This window comes from Hemiscyllium ocellatum, chromosome 25 (assembly GCF_020745735.1).
Source record: "Hemiscyllium ocellatum isolate sHemOce1 chromosome 25, sHemOce1.pat.X.cur, whole genome shotgun sequence".
In the NCBI taxonomy this organism is placed as follows: Eukaryota; Metazoa; Chordata; class Chondrichthyes; order Orectolobiformes; family Hemiscylliidae; genus Hemiscyllium; species Hemiscyllium ocellatum.
The window spans coordinates 13,246,163-13,266,409 of record NC_083425.1 but is presented as its reverse complement, the minus strand read 5'-3'; the positions used below and the strand labels follow the sequence as shown (position 1 = coordinate 13,266,409).

The 20,247-nt window shown below is 40.8% G+C and overlaps 1 protein-coding gene across 1 annotated transcript in view; it reads left to right on the top strand.

Annotated features, from left to right (window-relative positions):
• The window catches only part of LOC132827769 (endonuclease V-like), a 110,923-nt gene that overhangs the window by 70,301 nt on the left and 20,375 nt on the right, over positions 1–20,247 (top strand). The window contains exon 8 of the mRNA XM_060844471.1: positions 16,068–16,156. Coding sequence (XP_060700454.1) covers positions 16,068–16,118 — 51 coding nt within the window. The 3' untranslated portion in view covers positions 16,119–16,156. The remainder of the gene's footprint in view (positions 1–16,067; positions 16,157–20,247) is intronic.

Here is a 20,247-nt window from a genome sequence, read left to right as displayed (position 1 = left end):
ACTGTAAAATTTTCCTCTTTTTACGTTTGATTCCCTTTACTATAAATACCAATATTCCATTTGCTGCCTTAAACCCTTGCTGAACATGGATACTAACATTTTGTCATTGATGTGCAAGGAATTCCAGATTGCTCTGAGCCACCAAGTTGTGCAATGACACTCCATCTAACCAGTAAACTACCTTTCCATTCTTCCCGACAAAGTGGATATGTTTACATTTTTCTACATTGCACTCCATCTGCTACATTTTTGCTCAATCACTTGATCTGTCAATATCTCTTTGCAAACTTTCCTCTTGATAACTTATTTTTCTGCTCGCCATCATGTCATCAACAAAGTTAGCTATCGCATATTCAACCCCTTCATTGAAGTGATTAATATAGATAGTTGAGTTCCAGTACTCATCTCTTGACACTTTATTAGTTTGACAACTCAAAAAAGATCCATTTATCTGTGCTGTCTGCTTACTTTTAACTAACAAATCATTTATCCATGTCACTATGTTATTCCCTATACCACATTCTCTTGTCTTGAATGCAACACTTTGTCAATGCCTTTCAGAAATCTAGACACACTACATCTACATCTTCCCTTCATCTACCTTGTGTGTTATTGCCTCAAAAAATTTTCTATTTACATTTATTCAGGTGTGAATCATAATCTTAGAAGTGCATTTCTCCACCTTCAAACTGAATATGAAATTCTTATCTTGTCACCTCAAGGTTCCCCTTGTCATGAAGTTACTCACTAATCCTATTTCATCACGAATTACCAAATCTAAAATAGCTTTTTTCCTGCTTGTATTACTGTACAAAAGTAAATACAATGTGAACTCATTTTCCAGACTCTCTTTACCAATATGATTCATCCAATCCATACATAAGTTTAACTGTTCTTGATTATTATGGTACCTTTCTTAAATGCTGCATTTATTTTTCCAAACTCCTTTCCTTTGGTATAACTACTATTACTGCAAAGGGGGCCTATAAATTATTCCCACAAGTGACCTTACATTTCCTATTACTTATCTCTACCGAGAAACAATTCTACACATTTCTCTTTTGAGCAACGATTGTATTTTATGACTGTACAAATAACATCCTAAAGCAGCTTTTTATGGATTGGGAAACATCAAGTACCCTTTAATGTAAGGTCCCAGCCTTGGGCACGATCTATCAGGACATCTTTAAAGAGCAAGGGACACTCATTTAAAACTGAGATGCCAAAGAATTTCTTCTGCTACATTGTGATGAATATCTGAAATTCCCTACCCCAGAGAGCCAAAGTATTTAATAAGGCAGTAAATTAGCGAATTGAGGGCTGGGGAAAATCAGCCTTGATCTTATTGAATGGTGAGATAGACAGGAGTGGATGAATGGCTACTCTTCCTATTTCTTACATTCTCATCTTCTGATAATATATAATCATTATAAACTTTGGGTTCTGAAGTTGAAGTTAATAAAGGTGACTTGCTTTTTGTTTTAAGCGTTAAAAATCCATTTTCTTTAGCATTGGTCAAAACAGCCTTTCCAAATTATTCATGTAATTTGAGCAAAATAACTAGGTAAGCTGCCTGATGAAATAATTGCTAAAGTGTTTACTAAGTTGAGTTTTATGACCAATCGATCAAGTGGCCAGAGGCTTGAAGGAATTTCAGTTCAGAAGAAAAGATCTATACCAGGAGATACCTGTTCAACAGTCTCAAAGTAGCTAAGGTCATTAAAAAGTCAGGATGTTAACCCATCTGTGTATCCTAGGGAGAGACTGAGCGAATTATGTGGTAAAAGTGCAGAATGTCACCTAAAGAAAATGCTTTGTGATCTCAGCAGTTGGGTAAGAAACTAATGCTTGAAGATAGTGCTACTTCGCTGAGGTTAAATATCTGTAAAGGATGCTATTGAGAACAAAGGGTTGCTTTTTTTGACTTTTTAATATTTGATCTTTCTAAATTATCTTTAAAGATAAAGCTTTGTTTTTTTTTTACTTTTCTTTGATGTTATTTTGTAAATCTGTGTCTTGTGAGTATGTTTAGAAACTGATCACCATAGAAGCTAAATTCTAAAAGTCAAACTTTTGGTCTATCAAGGCAGGTTTCATGCCAGGATCTGGCTTGTCAAGTATTACTGTTAGCTAGGATCATAACAAAGACCAACTTTTAACAGATAGAAATCTGTTAAATTTAAGAAGGCTGTGTGAATCTTTAAAGGAATGAATACCATGGAGGTACTGGGCATTAATGCTGGGAGATGTAACCTATATTGCACAGACAGGAATTTCAAAACAGCTTTAATTTTTCATAAGATTTTTCTGGGCATAAAAAATATAATAGTGGATAATTTGAAATCTTCAATCAAGCCTACCTTGTGGGAGAAAGCAGATAATTTGAAGTTAGAAATAAAAGTTGGATCTCGTAAGGATGTAATCTTTAAAGTGATTACCTGATGTTTTCAATTAAAAGGAGGTAAATCTGAAATGACTGTAACACCATTAGCTAAGATTCAGTTAGACGTGAAAAAGACATATGAATTAGGAGAAAGAAAGACAGATAAAATACTTGAATTAGAAGAAAAAGATGAAGAAAAATTAGTGGAGAGGAGCAAACAAAAATCAAAGAGAAATAGAAAGGGTAAAGCAATGGGAAAAGCAAGGAGAAAGAAAAAGAAAGGGAATTGGAACAAGAAAGATTGAATTAGAAAATGAGGTGAAAGAAAGAAAAAAGAGCCAATGGAAAGAAATTTCATTAAAAATGCTTGATCTCCAAAGGGAGAGAGAACTCAGGTAGCATATGACTTACCAAGACAAAAGCAGACAGTCAAGGAAGGAACAAGAGATAGTAGCTCGGAGGAAGATTTTGATTCTAATCAGGAATTTGATTTAAACATCTGCGGTTAGTGCCTAAATTTACAGATGGTGGGGTTGAAAGATGTTTCAGCCCATTTGAAAAGACAACTGGGAAGTTGAACTGACCCAAAGATGCTTGGACCTTAATATTATAGGGTGTCTTGACAGGTACAGCTATGATTGTGTACACCAGTTTGTCACAACAGCAATATGAATAATACTCAATGCTTATGAATTTGGTCCTGATGTTCATCACTTAAAATTTAGGACTGCAAGAAAGAAACCTATGAAGGCATTTGTAGTATTTGCAAAAAACGTGCTTTAGGATCAGTGGTTTCACTCAGTGAAGTTAGAGGAAAAATTGAAAAAATGAGGATAATCATGATTATGGAAGAGTTCTGAAATGGTAATGCAATAAAATAACTTTAAAGATTAGTTCAGAAGAGTGTCAGATGTCAAAAATCTGAGAGGAAGCGGCCTGGCAGGTACCTGAGATATCTCAAATAGATGGTTACATGTGACAAAATGGTCACTTGGAAATCAAGAAGGAAACGGGAGGAATAAAACATCTTTGGTTGGAAAAGGTCTTAGTTTTTGGGAGCAAACACAGGGATGCCAAAATTCTAAAGGAAAAAGGCTAAAACCTAATGGTGATACAAAGAACATACTATGCTCCCATTGTGATAAGACCAGGCATGCTAAACGTAATTGTCGGAAGTTGAATGGGAAACATGTTGCAGTAGTAGAACTGCTTAAGGAATCCTCAGGAAAGGCACATCACGAAAGGAGGTGGGTGTTCGGTCTGTGGCAGTGATACAGGTGGAGTGTGTTCTCCCAAAACCAATTATGATGGGAGACCTGATTCAGCATAGGCCAAAAGTTCTTCCCAGATTATTGATAGAGAATCAAACCACTGGAAATTCTGAATATTTTCTTTCAAAGGGGTTTCCTTTTTTTTAATCAAAGTCAAACTAAATCATGGCCCATTTAAGACAGATGAGATGTGTTTTCTCCCAGAGGATCATGAATCTTTGGAACTTGTATCCTCAAGAAAGGCAGTTTAAGCAGAATATCTGAATATTTTCATACAGGGGTTGATAAATCCTTGATGATCAAGGAAATGAAAGGTTATCTCTGGTAAGTGGGATTAGTAATCAGGTCAGCTGTGCTCTTATTGTGGAGCAGGCTCAAGTGGTTTACTCCTGGTCCTAATTCATATGTTTGGAAAATAATTTGAACCTGCAAATTTCTCATCTGAATAGATTTTGCTTTTCAATGTAAACCACAAAAATAATTTTCACTTATGGAAAGATACTCACCTTTCAAACTCATTTTACATTTCAGAATTGTTTTTCACTTGTGATTTAATACAGTTTTCCTATTTGTATGCTTTTCCCTGCTGTATAACATGCCAACAATGATTTTATCACCAATTTCACAATACAGTACATTTGCACAATATGTCAAGTGAAAGCCTAGCCTTTTAAATTCAAACCAAATTAGCTGTATGAAATCTGTTCATTCTTAGCAACTAGCTTTCTTGATTAATGTAAACACAGTCAATGAGGAAAGAATGGATAGTGAATATTATAAATAATTTCAGAAACTCCATATAATTCCCTCACTAGAGTATCTTGGCTGAAGCGAAAGCTGTTCACAGTGGTGGTAACGTTGTAAGTTGGATTATTAATTGGCTAAGTTATATATAACACAACTATGACCTGGTAAGAATTTTAATTGGATTCTAAACCCAGAGATCACATCAATTGTTCATTATCGCAAAAGAAAGTCATGTAAGAATATCAAAGTTTATAGATAACACAGAATTGTACAGGATCTCAAGATATTCGAAGGAAATAAATAACATGGAAGAGACCTATTGACAGTTGAATAGATGAATGATGAAGTAAAGACGACATTGAGAGGCATGAGGTGATGCGTGCACAGCTGACAATAATAATTCTGTTTTACAGTGAAAAGTATTTCGTTAAATAAAATTCAGCAGCAACAGGACTTAACTGACTAATTGACTCAATGTCAGAAACATCATTTTGTGACAGTAACTGCCCACAGCAAATAAAACATTAACATGAAGAAATAAATATACAGGCTAGTAATCCAGGAAGGAATGCTGACAGCATGAAGCTGTTGAAATATTGCATACAGCTATAGTCATTGTACTTGTGAAGAGTTATTGGATTGGGTTGAGCAGGAAAATAAACCAACAGTAGAAGTTTGCAATGCCTGAGATTAGTCCTGATCCTTACAATGAGTGCTTATGACTAATGTTGAGAAATCTGGCTGCAATCAGGTAAGGCATCAATGCTGAAAAGTGAAAGGGAAATCACAAAATGAACCAAAAAGTAATGATGGAAGTCAGGGAAAGATTTAAACTAATGTGGCAGGTGGCAGGATGAAGCCTTTGAAAGGTGATAGGTACAGAGGATAATCAACGTTGATTTTATAACAGTTCAAAAATAGAAGGGATCAGAGACAGAAAATGCAAGGTAGATTCAGAGGGGCTTGAAGTATATAAGTACAGAAACAATGATAAGGTTATTTAGCTATTGGCAAAAGTAGCCGCATGGGATTGTGCAATAACAAAGACCTCACTCAAACAAGTGGAGGAATGGGCACTTAATATTCCTGGATGCCATGTGTTTGCGAAAGGGAAGAAGATAAAAGAGGGTGATGATATTATTCATAAACGATTTGTTACAGCGCTATAGCAATGTAAAAGGTTGATATACTTGACGATTCAAAAACTGAAAATCTTTGGTTACATTTAAGGAACAGTAGAGCAGACAATAGAGAGGTGTGATCCAGGGTAAAAACTGGGGTAATAAATGAGAAAGCTGCTCAATTTTACATGATGACTGCTGACAGTGGGGAACGTCGCTAAGGTCTCCTCAGAACCATTTCTTAGGTATAGAAAATCTCTGGTTCCATAAGCCCTTCAGTATTATTGTGACCCTAAGAAGCAGCAAATTCTAATGGGATTGGAAGGTCTAGCCGAATAAGCTGATGAATGTATATGACTGGCCTGCTTGTACAGGCTGAAAATGTGTTGCTGGTTAAAGCACAGCAGGTCAGGCAGCATCCAAGGAACAGGAAATTCGACGTTTCGGGCATAAGCCCTTCATCAGGAATGAGGAGAGGGTGCCAGGCAGGCTAAGATAAAAGGTAGGGAGGAGGGACTTGGGGGAGGGGCGATGGAGATGTTATAGGTGGAAGGAGGTCAAGGTGAGGGTGATAGGCCGGAGTGGGGTGGGGGCGGAGAGGTCAGGAAGAGGATTGCAGGTTAGGAGGGCGGTGCTGAGTTCAAGGGAATCGACTGAGACAAGGTGGGGGGAGGGGAAATGAGGAAACTGGAGAAATCTGAGCTTATCCCTTGTGGTTGGAGGGTTCCCAGGCAGAAGATGAGGCGCTCTTCCTCCAACCGTCGTGTTGTTATGTTCTGGCAATGGAGGAGTCCAAGGACCTGCATGTCTTCGGTGGAGTGGGAGGGAGAGTTAAAGTGTTGAGCCACGGGGTGGTTGGGTTGGTTGGTCCGGGTGTCCCAGAGGTGTTCCCTGAAGCGTTCTGCAAGTAGGCGGCCTGTCTCCCCAATATAGAGGAGGCCACATCGGGTGCAGTGGATGCAATAGATGATGTGTGTGGAGGTGCAGGTGAATTTGTGGCGGATATGGAAGGATCCCTTGGGGCCTTGGAGAGAAGTAAGGGAGGAGGTGTGGGCGCAAGTTTTGCATTTCCTGCGGTTGCAGGGGAAGGTGCCAGGAGTGGAGGTTGGGTTGGTGGGGGGTGTGGACCTGACGAGGGAGTCACGAAGGGAGTGGTCTTTGCGGAACGCTGATAGGGGAGGGGAGGGAAATATATCCCTGGTGGTGGGGTCCGTTTGGAGTTGGCGGAAATGACTGCGGATGATACGCTGTATACGGAGATTGGTGGGGTGTTAGGTGAAAACCAGTGGGGTTCTGTCTTGGTGGCGGTTGGAGGGGCAGGGCTCAAGGGCGGAGGAGCGGGAAGTGGGAAGTGGAAGAGATGCGGTGGAGGGCATCGTCGATCACGTCTGGGGGGAATCTGTGGTCCTTGAAGAAGGAGGCCATCTGAGCTGTACGGTATTGGAACTGGTCCTCCTGGGAGCAGATGCGGCGGAGACGAAGGAATTGGGAATATGGGATGGAGTTTTTACAGGGGGCGGGGTGGGAGGAGGTGTCGTCCAAGTAGCTGTGGGAGTCAGTCAGTTTATAGTAGATGTCTGTGTTGAGTCGTTCGCCCGAGATAGAAATGGAAAGGTCTAGGAAGGGGAGGGAGGAGTCTGAGACAGTCCAGGTGAATTTGAGGTTGGGATGGAAGGTGTTGGTAAAGTTGATGAACTGTTCAACCTCCTCGTGGGAGCACGAGGCAGCACCGATACAGACATCGATGTAGCGGAGGAAATGGTGGGGGGTGGTGCCAGTGTAGTTGCGGAAGATGGACTGTTCCACATATCCTACAAAGAGACAGGCATAGCTGGGGCCCATGCGGGTGCCCATGGCAACTCCTTAGTTTGGAGGAAGTGGCAGGATTGGAAAGAGAAGTTATTCAGGGTGAGGACCAGTTCAGTCAGTCGAAGGAGGGTGTCAGTGGAAGGGTACTGGTTGGTGCGGCGGGAAAGGAAGAAGCGGAGGGCTTTGAGTCCTTCGTGATGGGGGTGGATGTCCATCATGAAGATAAGGCGTTGGGGACCGGGGAAGCGAAAATCATGGAGGAGGTGGAGGGCGTGGGTGGTGTCCCGAACGTAGGTGGGGAGTTCTTGGACTAAAGGGGACAGGACCGTGTCGAGGTACGCGGAGGTGAGTTCGGTGGGGCAGAAGCAGGCTGAGACAATGGGTCGGCCAGGGCAGTCAGGTTTGTGGATTTTGGGCAGGAGGTAGAAACGGGCGGTGCAGGGTTGTGGGACTATGAGATTGGAGGCGGTGGATGGGAGATCCCCTGAGGTGATGAGGTTATGGATGGTCTGGGAGATGATGGTTTGGTGGTGGGAGGTGGGGTCATGGTCAAGGGGGCAATAGGAGGAGGCGTCCGTGAGCTGGCGTTTGGCCTCAGCGGTATAAAGGTCGGTGCGCCAAGCTACTACCAAACTAGTACAAACTACTACATTCTGAGGGTGAGAGGTTGGAGTGGGTGAGAGGGGTGGACACGTCCAGTCGGTTAATGTCGCGGTGGCAGTTGGCTATAAATAGATCGAGGGCGGTTAAGAGGCCAGCACGGGGTGTCCAGGTGGATGGGGTGTGTTGGAGGCGGGAGAAGGGGTCGTCAGAGGGTGGGCGGGAGTCTTGGTTGTAAAAGTAGGCACGGAGGCGAAGGCGGCGGAAGAATTGTTCAATATCTTGCTGTGTGCTGAATTCATTAACAGGTCCACACCCCCCACCAACCCAACCTCCACTCCCGGCACCTTCCCCTGCAACCGCAGGAAATGCAAACTTGCGCCCACACCTCCTCCCTTACTTCTCTCCAAGGCCCCAAGGGATCCTTCCATATCCGCCACAAATTTACCTGCACCTCCACACACATCATCTATTGCATCTGCTGCACCCGATGTGGCCTCCTCTATATTGGGGAGACGGCCGCCTACTTGCAGAACGCTTCAGGGAACACCTCTGGGACGCCCGGACCAACCAACCCAACCACCTCGTGGCTCAACTCTCCCTCCCACTCCACCGAAGACATGCAGGTCCTTGGACTCCTCCATCGCCAGAACATAACAACACGACGGTTGGAGGAAGAGCGCCTCATCTTCCGCCTGGGAACCCTCCAAACACAAGGGATGAGCTCAGATTTCTCCAGTTTCCTCATTTCCCCTCCCCCCACCTTGTCTCAGTCGATTCCCTTGAACTCAGCACCGCCCTCCTAACCTGCAATCCTCTTCCTGACCTCTCCGCCCCCACCCCACTCCGGCCTATCACCCTCACCTTGACCTCCTTCCACCTATCACATCTCCATCGCCCCTCCCCCCAGTCCCTCCTCCCTACCTTTTATCTTAGCCTGCCTAGCACCCTCTCCTCATTCCTGATGAAGGGCTCCGGCCCGAAACGTCGAATTTCCTGTTCCTTGGATGCTGCCTGACCTGCTGTGCTTTAACCAGCAACATATTTTCAGCTCTGATCTCCAGCATCTGCAGACCTCACTTTTTACTGCTTGTATAGGCCTCCATATAATGGGAAGGAAATAGAGAACATTTGCAAGGAAATTACAGAAATGTGCAAGTAGAGCAGTGATAATAGAGGCATTTGTCCTCATTTGTCCTCAGAGTGACCGGGGAAAGTGCAGGGTAAAGATTTGGAGAGTGTGGAGTGTGTAAGTACAATATAACTTGTGAATCAGTTATGCTTCCAACCTAACAGGGAATGTAGCAATGCTGAGTCTATTTCTCTAAAATAAAAGGGAGCATGTTTTATGCTTGGAGGATAGTTAGAAAACAGTGATCACAGCATCATTAGAAAAAGGCAGATAAAAATCAAAGTTTAACTACTCAAATGGAGTATAAAGTTTGTATGAGAGCTGACCCAGGGCGACTGGAATCAAAGAATGGCAATTACAAGAGTACAATGAGAGACCTTAAAAATGATGATGTGCCAAAAGAAAAAAAAAATTGCCTTTGTGCAGAATTTTTCATAATATCCAAAGCAATTAACAACCGATTTATTGATCTGTTCATTTAGGTATTGCTGGAAAAGTGCACATTTTGTTAATGCTTGCACTCTAATTCTTGTGCATTGTCCTGATGAGTGCAAGACAGAAACCTTTAACAAAATGAGTCTTTGTTTCTGCTAAATAACTATTAACTAATTCAGCAAATGAAAATTCCCAAAATAAAGTGATAGCCTGCTCATTTTCCAGGTGATTAGTGCACCAACCAGCATGTAGAGGGGACTCTCCACAGTAAGCATAGCATTGCTTACGACTATCCACAAGTACATAACATGTTTGTATTGAGGCCATAGTGGTGAAAGTTGGCTACACTGGGGTTGTGTCTTGTCATGAACTTGTTTAACAAGGTCCAGTTCAAAGCTTGCCATTCCACAGATGTAGTTTGTTAGAAGGAACTCGATAGTGACTGCTGTGTTCTCCCATACTGGATATAATATTATTTGATTTTTGGAAATCAGTTCTTTTTTAAAGGAGCCTTTCGGTGACAGCAATACGTGATGGAAGTTCATTTTCAATTTGAATTGGAGAAGTGTGGGACTAGGGCTAGTGTTTAAATCAAGCTATGAAGGCAAAGATAGCTATTGCTCCCCTTTAAGGGGGTTATGGAAGAATACTTGAACAATTATTATGAGATCATGCAAGGTCTAGATGGTTTTATCAAAACCACTAAATTGTCAAAAGGAGATAATGCATCTGCAAAGAGTTAAATGAGTAAGCAGAAGATTGGCAGATGGAGTATAATCTGGAAATGATGGAGGTCAGAAGACTAAGAGGTGATCTGATTGAAACATGAAATAGCCTGAGAGGATTTAACAGGGTGGATACTGGGAGGATGTTTCCTCTTGGGGGGGAGACTAAAACTGGAGGATACATTTTAAGAGTAAGAGATCTTCCTTTTCAGACAGACATGAGAAAGGTCATGAGCAAGAGTGTCCCCTTCTGCGTCATTTTTTGTACATATATGCTTCTGTAAAATGCCTTGGGATGTCCCCCTCCATTTAAGGTGCTATGTTTTGTGGTACTTTACCAAAAGCCTTTAGAAAGTTTGTATACACCAATTCCACCCCATTCTATTACTTCATCAAACAACTCCCTATTTTAACAAATCTGTGCTGGCTTTCATTCACTATTCCAATTTTTTTCAATGTGACAATTGATTTTGTCCCAGATTACCACCTTGAAAACGCAGTCACCCAAGGCTGGAATTGAACCTGGTCCCTGGTGCTATGAGGCAGCAGTGCTAACCACTGAGTCACCATGCCATCCCAAGGGTTGTAAGGTTGGGTTTATTCATAAAATTTAAGAGGAGATAGTCTGGGGACAGATAGACGATGTTACCTGCAGCTTTCAGTTTCAGAAAACTGATTGAGGAGGTTCAAACATGGAATTATAGGACGCATCATATTCAAAGGCACTGAAGAAGGAAGGGAGAATAACAAAGGGGTTAGTTTGCAAAAATAGAGGGATCAAAAGTGCTTTTGAAGAACTATGGAGAGAAAGTGAGAGTGGAATACTAAAATTGCATGTTCATATTGAAAGGTGGTGAAAGGCTTGAAGGGCCGAATAGCCTACTCCTGCACCTATTCTCTATGATTTATTTTAGGACTGAGATACACAGCATTTTTAACAACATGCAATGTTTGAAGTATTTTAAGTTTTAATGTGTCTTATATTGATATTCTAAATATGGATTCAAAGGAACTAACAGAAAGTATACAGCAAGATTCAATAAGGATGAATTTCCTTCGAATTACCGAACAAAATAAACAGCACAAGATACTGGTGAGGCCACAACTGGATTATTGTGTGCAGTTTGGATCACCACATTACAGGAAGAACATAATTGCTCTGGAGAGTTGTAAATAAGATTTACTGCAATGTAGCCGGAGTTGGAGAATTGTAGCTACAAGGGGAGATTGGAGAGACTGAGGTTGCTTTTCTTGGAACAGAGAACGCTGAAGGGTGACGTGATTGACATATACAAAATGTGAGGGGGAGCGATAGAGTAGATGGGGGAACTTGTTTCCCTTGTCAGAGTTCAAAAGCCAGGGATCATAAATTAAAGCTAAGTGGCAGAAGGATTAGAGGTGATGTGAGGAAAAACTTTTTTATATAGAGGATGCTGAGTATCTGGAATTCATTGCCTGAGTTGGTGGAGGCAGAGATTCTAAGCTCTTTTAAAACCTATCTGGATCTACACCTTATGTGTTGTAAGCTGCAGGACTATGGGCCATGTGCAGAAAGATCAGATTGAAAAGGGGGCATCTGGGCAACTTTGGGTCAACATAGACAAGATAGGCCAAATGATCCCACTTTTTAAGTTGTATCATTTCTATGATTCTATGGTTTTGTATAAAATTCTGGGCTTAATTTTACATTTTTGAACCAGCAGAGTAGCGGGAAATGCACATATACAGACATCTAGTTACCCTGGGAGGGTAGAGTGATTATAAACAAGCCAAAATATACAGGGATCACGAGACACTTACATAAAAATGACTAAGTTTGGAACAGTGTATTTCCCGATATAATATAGCTGTACCTGAATTTTCTTGAACCCCTACACTGGGATTTTCATGCACAGCGAGTAGGTGTATTCTGACTGCAGAAAAACAGGAAATTCCACCCATTGTCAGTTTCTAATTATTGCTATTCAAGAGTAAGATAGCTTATACATTATGATTTGTCAATGGATCTTAAAGATTGTACTGCAACACATTACGGAATAACCATCAGTTAAAGCAGAACAGTTAGCTTATCACATATAAGATTCACATCCTAGTTTTAAAATCGGTGCACACAGCCATCACAGTTTGGCCATAATATGTCTGCTGTAAATTCTCTGCATTAGACCATGGACAGCAACATAAAAGTGTATTAAGGAAAAGTTCCATTGCTCAGCACAATCTCTATCACACCTGTCAAACTTGAAAAGCCACAGTAATCAATTATTAAATACTGCTGCCGCTCACAGCTTTCCTCTATGGCATGGTGTCACTTTTTGCAGCATTTTAGAAAGTTTGCAGTCAAACTGGAACCTATACAAAAATGACTTTTTTTATTGAAACTGTTATATGTTGCAAATGTTTTGTTGAAGAAAAACATTTCACAATGTGATGGAAGTCTTTTTTCATATATGCACTTAAGATCGACCATTTCATTCTGCTAACGAGCAAATGGATTGATATGTATTCTTTTAAATATAATCAATAATCTCTACGGTCTGCTTTATAAACACTGTATTTCGCATTTTACTGACTGTCAAAATAGGGACATAATAGGAACAGCTGTCGTATTACCTCATGCTTTGTAGTTCAGACTTGAAGATGAAGTTGTAGCCTACTTCAGCATAGAGCATTTCATACAACCATGTTCAGGGGAGCCTAGGATGTCATAGATATTCACTACTCTGCATTAACCCGAGTCACTGGGAATGATGAGTCAGTGCCCTCCAGCATTATCATATAAGATGTAGCACAGAGACAACTAGCTTACACTGACGTCAGTGGCAGTTCTGTGTCGTGACATAGCCCTGAACACCAGTGACATGAGGTACTTCTTCACAAAGCAATGAGCCTGCAAAGGATATTCCTGGCTCTGCTAAGATGCATCATGTACATATTGTAGGACTTCTCTGGCTGATGTGCAAAGTTAACTAAATGATAATGAAGTCATTCACCAATGTTGTTCCTCGAACCATAGAAACACATGGTGGTATGCCACATGTACATCAAACTAGAAATGTTCATAAAGGACAAGAAATAAACATTTTTAGAAGCATATATTGGACAGATACAGAACAACCACTTCAAAATTCAATAGCATTGATTCACTTCCATTTTAGTTTGCAATCAGCAGCTCTTTGATGGAGAAGACAAGAAATCATCAGCTGACAAAAAAGCAAGCAATCTGGATAATTCAGAGATATCCCCCATTGGTCCTGACATTAATTGAAGGGAGTCGAAGGGAATATTTGTCACAACTGGTGGTGAATTTTATAGTCACGATAGGCCTGACTTGTCTGGTGATCTTGAGCACTTCAGTTAATGCCATGATAATAGTGTTAACTAAAGTGACTAGCAGAAGAGTTAAATTGGACTAGCCTTTTGAAGACAGATCGGTGAAATGATATACAAGTTCACCCGACAGAATAGCTTTATCGGTAGTGGTTTCTGCAAGCAAATGTTTTTTATTTTACTTTTTAACATGATCTTTATTTGAACTTAAAGGGATCCAACAGCCAAGTAGCTTAATCAAGCTTCCACTATATCTTTTTCCCCTTCCCATTATACTTACTTCTACTTTATCACTAAAATTAGCAAAGGCATGGATTGGCTGTTACAAAGCAAACTTGCATTGTCAAAATAGTCATTAGCTGTGTTTTCAAAGCCTGTAAGTCAATTCAGTCAATTTGGCATGTCAGTAGGACTCAGACTAATTAAAGTGAGTTTTTGCAGCTAAAGTAAGAACATTACATTTCATTTGAATGCTGTGTACCAGTCATTTAATCAAATTATTTTTCTGCTGTGACCGGATCTTACGTTGAATTTTGTCTTGTACAGAATACAACATGAAATCTGGTGTTTTTGAGTCTTACCCTTTTCTTTTAACAAAGAGTATGGAAACCAAGATATTCTGTTTAGAAGCACTTTTAACTCTGTTATGGCAGGTCTTATACTTGTGGCTCTTGTGTTTGATGTTGTCTTTGCTACTGCTCTGGGAAAAGCAAATCAGAGCAGGACTTTATAACCTTAATAGTAAGGTCCTAGGGAATTTTGCTGAACAAAGAGACCTTGGAGTACAGGTTCATAGTTCCTTGAAAGTGGAGTCGCAGGTAGATAGGATAGTGAAGAAGGCTTTCCCTTATTGATAAGAGCGGTGAGTATAGGAGTTGGGAGGTCATGTTGTGGCTGTACAGGACATTGGTTCGGCCAGTTTTGGAATATTGCGTGCAATTCTGACCTCCTTCTTATGAGAAGGGTGTTGTGAAATTTGAAAGGGTTCAGAAATGATTTACAAGGATGTTGCCAGGGCTGGAGGATTTGAGCTACAGGGAGAGGTTGAATAGGCTGGGGCTGTGTTCCTTGGAGCATTGGAGGCTGACGGGTGACCTTAGAGAGGTTTATAAAATCATGAGGGGCATGGATAGGATAAACAGACAATGTATTTTCCCTGGGGTGGGTTCTCCAGAACTAGAGGGCATAGGTTTAGGCTGAGAGGGGAAAAATTTAAAATGGACCTAAGGGGCAACGTTTTCACACACAGGGTGGTGTGTGTATGGAATGAGCTGCCAGAGGAAGTAGTGGAGGCTGTTCAAATTAAACACTTAAAAGGTATCTGGATGGGGATATGAATAGGAAGGGTTTAGAGGGTTATGGGCCAAGTGTTGGCAAATATAACTAGATTAGATTAGGATACCTAATCGACATTGACCAGTTGGACTGAAAGGTCTGTTTCCGTGCTGTACATCTCTATGAATCTATGACTCTAAGTCTTCAGGCATCTAGTTCTGTCATGATAAGCGTATTTGGGAGCTCACATGTATTACATCACAGGCAGCATGCATTAGCTGTGTTATACCTTATTATACCAGTGATTAGCAAGCCTTTCCTATTTATAAGTTTTAAAGTTGAAATTTAATTTATAATGTTAAAATCAGGTCATGGACTGTGTGGTTTTCCATATCTAATGAACTTAAAGTTCCATCACCCATTTTCAAGACTGGAAATTTAATTACAGTCAAACGGCAGTGGGAAGATTTGGCTCAAAACGTGTGGCGCTGGAAAAGCACAGCCAGTCAGGCAGCATCTGAGGAGCAGGAGAGTCATCATTTCGAGCTTAAGTTCTTCATCAGGAATGCCATTGGCTCTTGTCATTCCTGATGAAGAGCTTATGCTTGAAACATCGACTCTCCTGCTTCTCAGCTGCTACCTGACCAGTTTTCCAGTGCCACACTTTTTGACTCTGATCTCCAGCTTCTGCAGTCCTCACTATCTCCGGGAAGATTTGCTCCTGAGTTTCAATGGCTCAAAGATGCTGGTGCAGGATATTATTAACATTTTTAACGTTTCCGGCCCTGGTCAAGTCTTGAACTTTGCTGCAGAAATCTTCTCTCAGTCTGAGAGAGCTGTAGTCATTGTCAGCGCAACTGACCTGATAGTCTTTTTTGGTGGGTTTTCTGTCGAGACCATCCAGTCTCTCCCAGATTGTTTCACCCACGATGATTTGCAAGTCAGACTCCGCAAACTGTCTCCTTTGTGCCTCTGTGTCATATCTTTCATTAGCTGCCGTGTCCAGATTGTTTTATATTGGGCATTTTAGTAAAAAGGGCACAAAAGGCAATTGTGAGATATCCAATCACATTGGTAGACTGGGCAAAGAACATCTCACTTGACTGCTGCCCCCTGGCTGTATTCTAATCCCCACACACCTCCATTTTACGTGATTGCCACAGAAATCATGACTATCACAAATATGTCAGTGAACTGGTCACGGTAATTCCGGTGTAATTATTTTTCTTCTTCTCATTTCAGGCTGACATAAGGTCCAGAGAATATATTCGGAAAAATGTTAACGTATCTTGAGATTTCAAGAAGCAGCAACTATAAGCTAATATTAAAAGGTATGTTCAACTTGAAAATGTGATAAGTGGCCAGTAAGTTAACACTGAAATCTGGTCCCAGAATAGACTGCAGTAAGTAGGCACCTAAAGTCACCCACCATGTGTAATGCAGCAGAAAGCATTAGATTATGTTGCAAGCAACATAAAAAGGATGAATTAATACATTTGGTTAAAGTACTTAAATTACTACCAATCAGTCAGAGCCAAAGCAAAACTAGTTTATTTAGCTGCACGACACATTTCACCTTAACTCAAAATAACCTTATCTTTAAATATTTACTTCATGCTAAGGAGGAGAGGAGAGGAGGGAGCAGAATGAGAGGGCAGGAGTTAGGGTTAGGCTAGGGGAATGGGGCAAAGCATGAGATAAATTAAATAATATTATCTTGAAAAGTAAGTGCAATGTTTTCTGCAAGATTCTTCCAAAACTGCATGAAGCTAAGCAACTTCAGACCTTGGGCATCAGAACCAGCAGGTATGATGAAGGATGAAAGCCGATGTAAGTGCTGTAACAAACACAGTCAATACAAGTCAATGTCTAGCAAAGCTGCTGTTACCTAGACTGAGGAAGAGGCTATGTTTGCTAGCGTTCAACAGAGAAGCTGAACCCATCTTCTTCTTTAGAAGTTGAAGTCAGTAGGAGATATCAGTCAGGTCACTCAACAGATGACATTGAATCGTTGAATCCCAAGTATGGAAGCAGGCAAATCAACCCATCAAGTCAGACTCTTATACCTATCATGTTATTCCAGCCATTTGATTTGTCTCCAGCACCACCTTATTTTAAGTTTTTGAAATTATCTCTCTGCCTCAATTATAGGTTATAGGTTATAGGGGTTATAGGTTACCCCTTCACTTACTATTCAGCTGTTGGCACTTTACTCACATTGACACTTTTGATCACCTGCAGAGACTTATAATTCAGCCTACTCGCACCATTTGTATGATCTTTTGGTCACTCTGCCTATAAATTCTGTGACTATGTGCTTTTCTTCACTTCACCTGAGAAAGGAGCAGCACGTCGAAGGTTTGTGATTTCACATAAACCAGTTGGACAAAAAACTGGTGGTGTGTGACTTCTGAAATTAAAATAAGTAATTGAACTCAATATACAATAGAATCTAACATGTGGAATGCAAGTTGGCTAAATCAGTAACAGGCAAGTAGTGATACTCATAATATTAAAAACTCCTTTCACAGCATCACAGGCAGTCTAAATATTATAATGGATATTAATAGAAACATATTTAAAATATAAGTTGTTGTTGATGTCACATATCATGTACTGAATTTAATGTACAGTTATTTCTCAGATCAGGAGCAGTTTAATAAGTCTTTACGAATTTCTTTTGTATACTATAATTGTACATTTTATCTTCCAACACGATGTCATAGTCACTAAAGTTAGATGTATTTAAATGCTGGCCAAGGGAAGAATTTGTAAAAACTGAGAATAGAAGAGGTCCAAAGATCAAATTCTATAATCACTGCATTTCTATCAATAATAGTTGGTATTTCCTGGTTAATTTCCCCTTCTGAGTATTGCACATGACCTATCTCACAGTGTAAAATATTGTACCAAACAGAATCAAGTTTATTTCACCATTGCATAAAATACCTTCAGAGAAGACCACTTAATTCATGTTGTGGCTTCTTCATGTGCCTGCATTATATTCCACTCTGTCACTAATGTAATATAATTTACTTCCTTACCAGGCATTTTGGTGTTTGTGCAACTACTATTGCTTGTTTTCTAGACTACATTCCTGTGGCCTTTTGTGAAAATCAGTTAGGTTTGCAGGTCAGCAGGTCAGGCAGCATCCAAGGAAGAGGAGATTCGACGTTTTGGGCATATCCTGAAGAAGGGCTTATGCGCTTTTCCAGCAACACATTTTCAATTCATTCTGTCTAGCAAGGAAATCACTGCTGTTTGTGAAAAGTATGAAAGATGATGTGTGTTGCTCCTGACAACGGAATTGGCCTTGCTGGACTTCTCTTCCAGTTTTGCCACAGCCCATGCCAACCAAACCGTTACAGACTGTTGAACCAATAGAGTTTCTCCAATATCAGATTTTTTAAAAAATTTAACTATTCAGATAAGTTATGACATGCCTGTGAAACAGTTGAGACTTTAACTCAGACATTCTGCCTCAAAGACAGGGAGATTACCACAGCAACACAAGAATCTTTTGATGTTGGAAATGGAGAAATGAGACACTGTACCACTGTACTATGACAAGTTTAAACATGCAGTTTTTCTTGTGAATATGAACGTAGAACTGTATATCAAAAAAACTGGAAAATATGTTTAAAGTCTGATTGAAGATTTGTAGCTCGGGTATCCGTTGTTGTGCTTCTGCTCGCTGAGCTGGAAGTTTTTGCTGCAAACGTTTCGTTCCCTGGCTAGGGAACATCATCAGTGCTGTTGGAGCCTCGTGTGAAGCGCTGCTTTGATGTTTCTTCCAGTATTTATATTGGTTTGTTCTTGCCGCTTCCGGGTGTCAGTTTCAGCTGCAGTGATTTGTATGTGGGGTCCAGGTCGATGTGTCTGTTGATGGATGTTCTTGCCGTTTCCGGGTGTCAGTTTCAGCTGTAGTGGTTTGTATATGGTGTCCAGGTCAATGTGTCTGTTGATGGAGTTTGGGGATGAATGCCATGCTTCTAGGAATTCTCTCACTTTATCACCAGATGCCTAAGAGATAGACCGAGGAACGAGGACATGCCACAACCAAAAGGACTAGCCACTCTACCATACGTCAGGAGCGTCTCAGAACTGACAGCCAGACTACTGCGACCCTTAGGACTCATAACAGCACACAAGCCAACATCCACGCTCAGACAACAACTCACTAGAACAAAGGACCCAATACCCAGCACGAGCCAAACTAACGTAGTTTACAAAATACCATGCAAGGACTGCACAAAACACTATATAGGACAAACAGGAAGACAGCTAACAATCCGCATCCATGAACATCAGCTAGCCACAAAACGACACGACCAGCTATCTCTAGTAGCCATACACTCAGACAACCAGCAACATGAATTTGACTGGGAAAACACCACTATCATAGGACAAGCCAGACAGAGAATTCCTAGAAGCATGGCATTCATCCCCAAACTCCATCAACAGACACATTGACCTGGACACCATATACAAACCACTACAGCTGAAACTGACACCCGGAAACGGCAAGAACATCCATCAACAGACACATCGACCTGGACCCCACATACAAATCACTGCAGCTGAAACTGACACCCGGAAGCGGCAAGAACAAACCAATATAAATACCGGAAGAAACATCAAAGCAGCGCTTCACACGAGGCTCCAACAGCACTGATGATGTTCCCTAGCCAGGGAACGAAACGTTTGCAGCAAAAACTTCCAGCTCGGCGAGCAGAACCACAACAATGGAAAAAAATGTACATTCAGAAACAATATTTTAGATAAATAGCACCTGTTTAAAGATATTTAGAAACAATGCAACAAATTTCTTCTTATACATTTGCTGAGTATTATTGGGCTCACTTCAGTAATATACAAGGGTGTGTGAGTGTTATATGATCACGTGTGACATTGCTGTTATTAGTTTCAGTGAATCCTGGGGGAGGAATTTTACATGGGCCACTCTCCCCACCTCCCCATTCCTGAAATTAGCTCATATCCAACAGGTGCAGATGTTGTTGGATCACGGAACAATGATCAGGAGCAGGAACTCTGCTCTTTAGGAAGGGAGCTCTGAGGTCAAATGCAACATCTCCTGATTGAGATAACACAACTCAGCACAGTTTAGTAGTGCATGACATGATGCAGTTATCCACTGAACCATTTTGGAAAGCCACATAATTGATTTTAAAAAAAAGCATCAAAACAATATTTGGTGGAAGCTTCTTCCATAAAAAGCTGGGGCAGATTGCCAGCTGAGAGTGATCTGCAATGCACATATTACATTACATCAATGTACATTAATAACCTTTCTACAGTAGAGTGCAAAGTCAATTCTGTACACAACATCCAAAAACTATAAAAAGGTGAGAAATTTTCAATTTGGTTTGAGAATGCAATTGATAATATATTCCAAACTTTT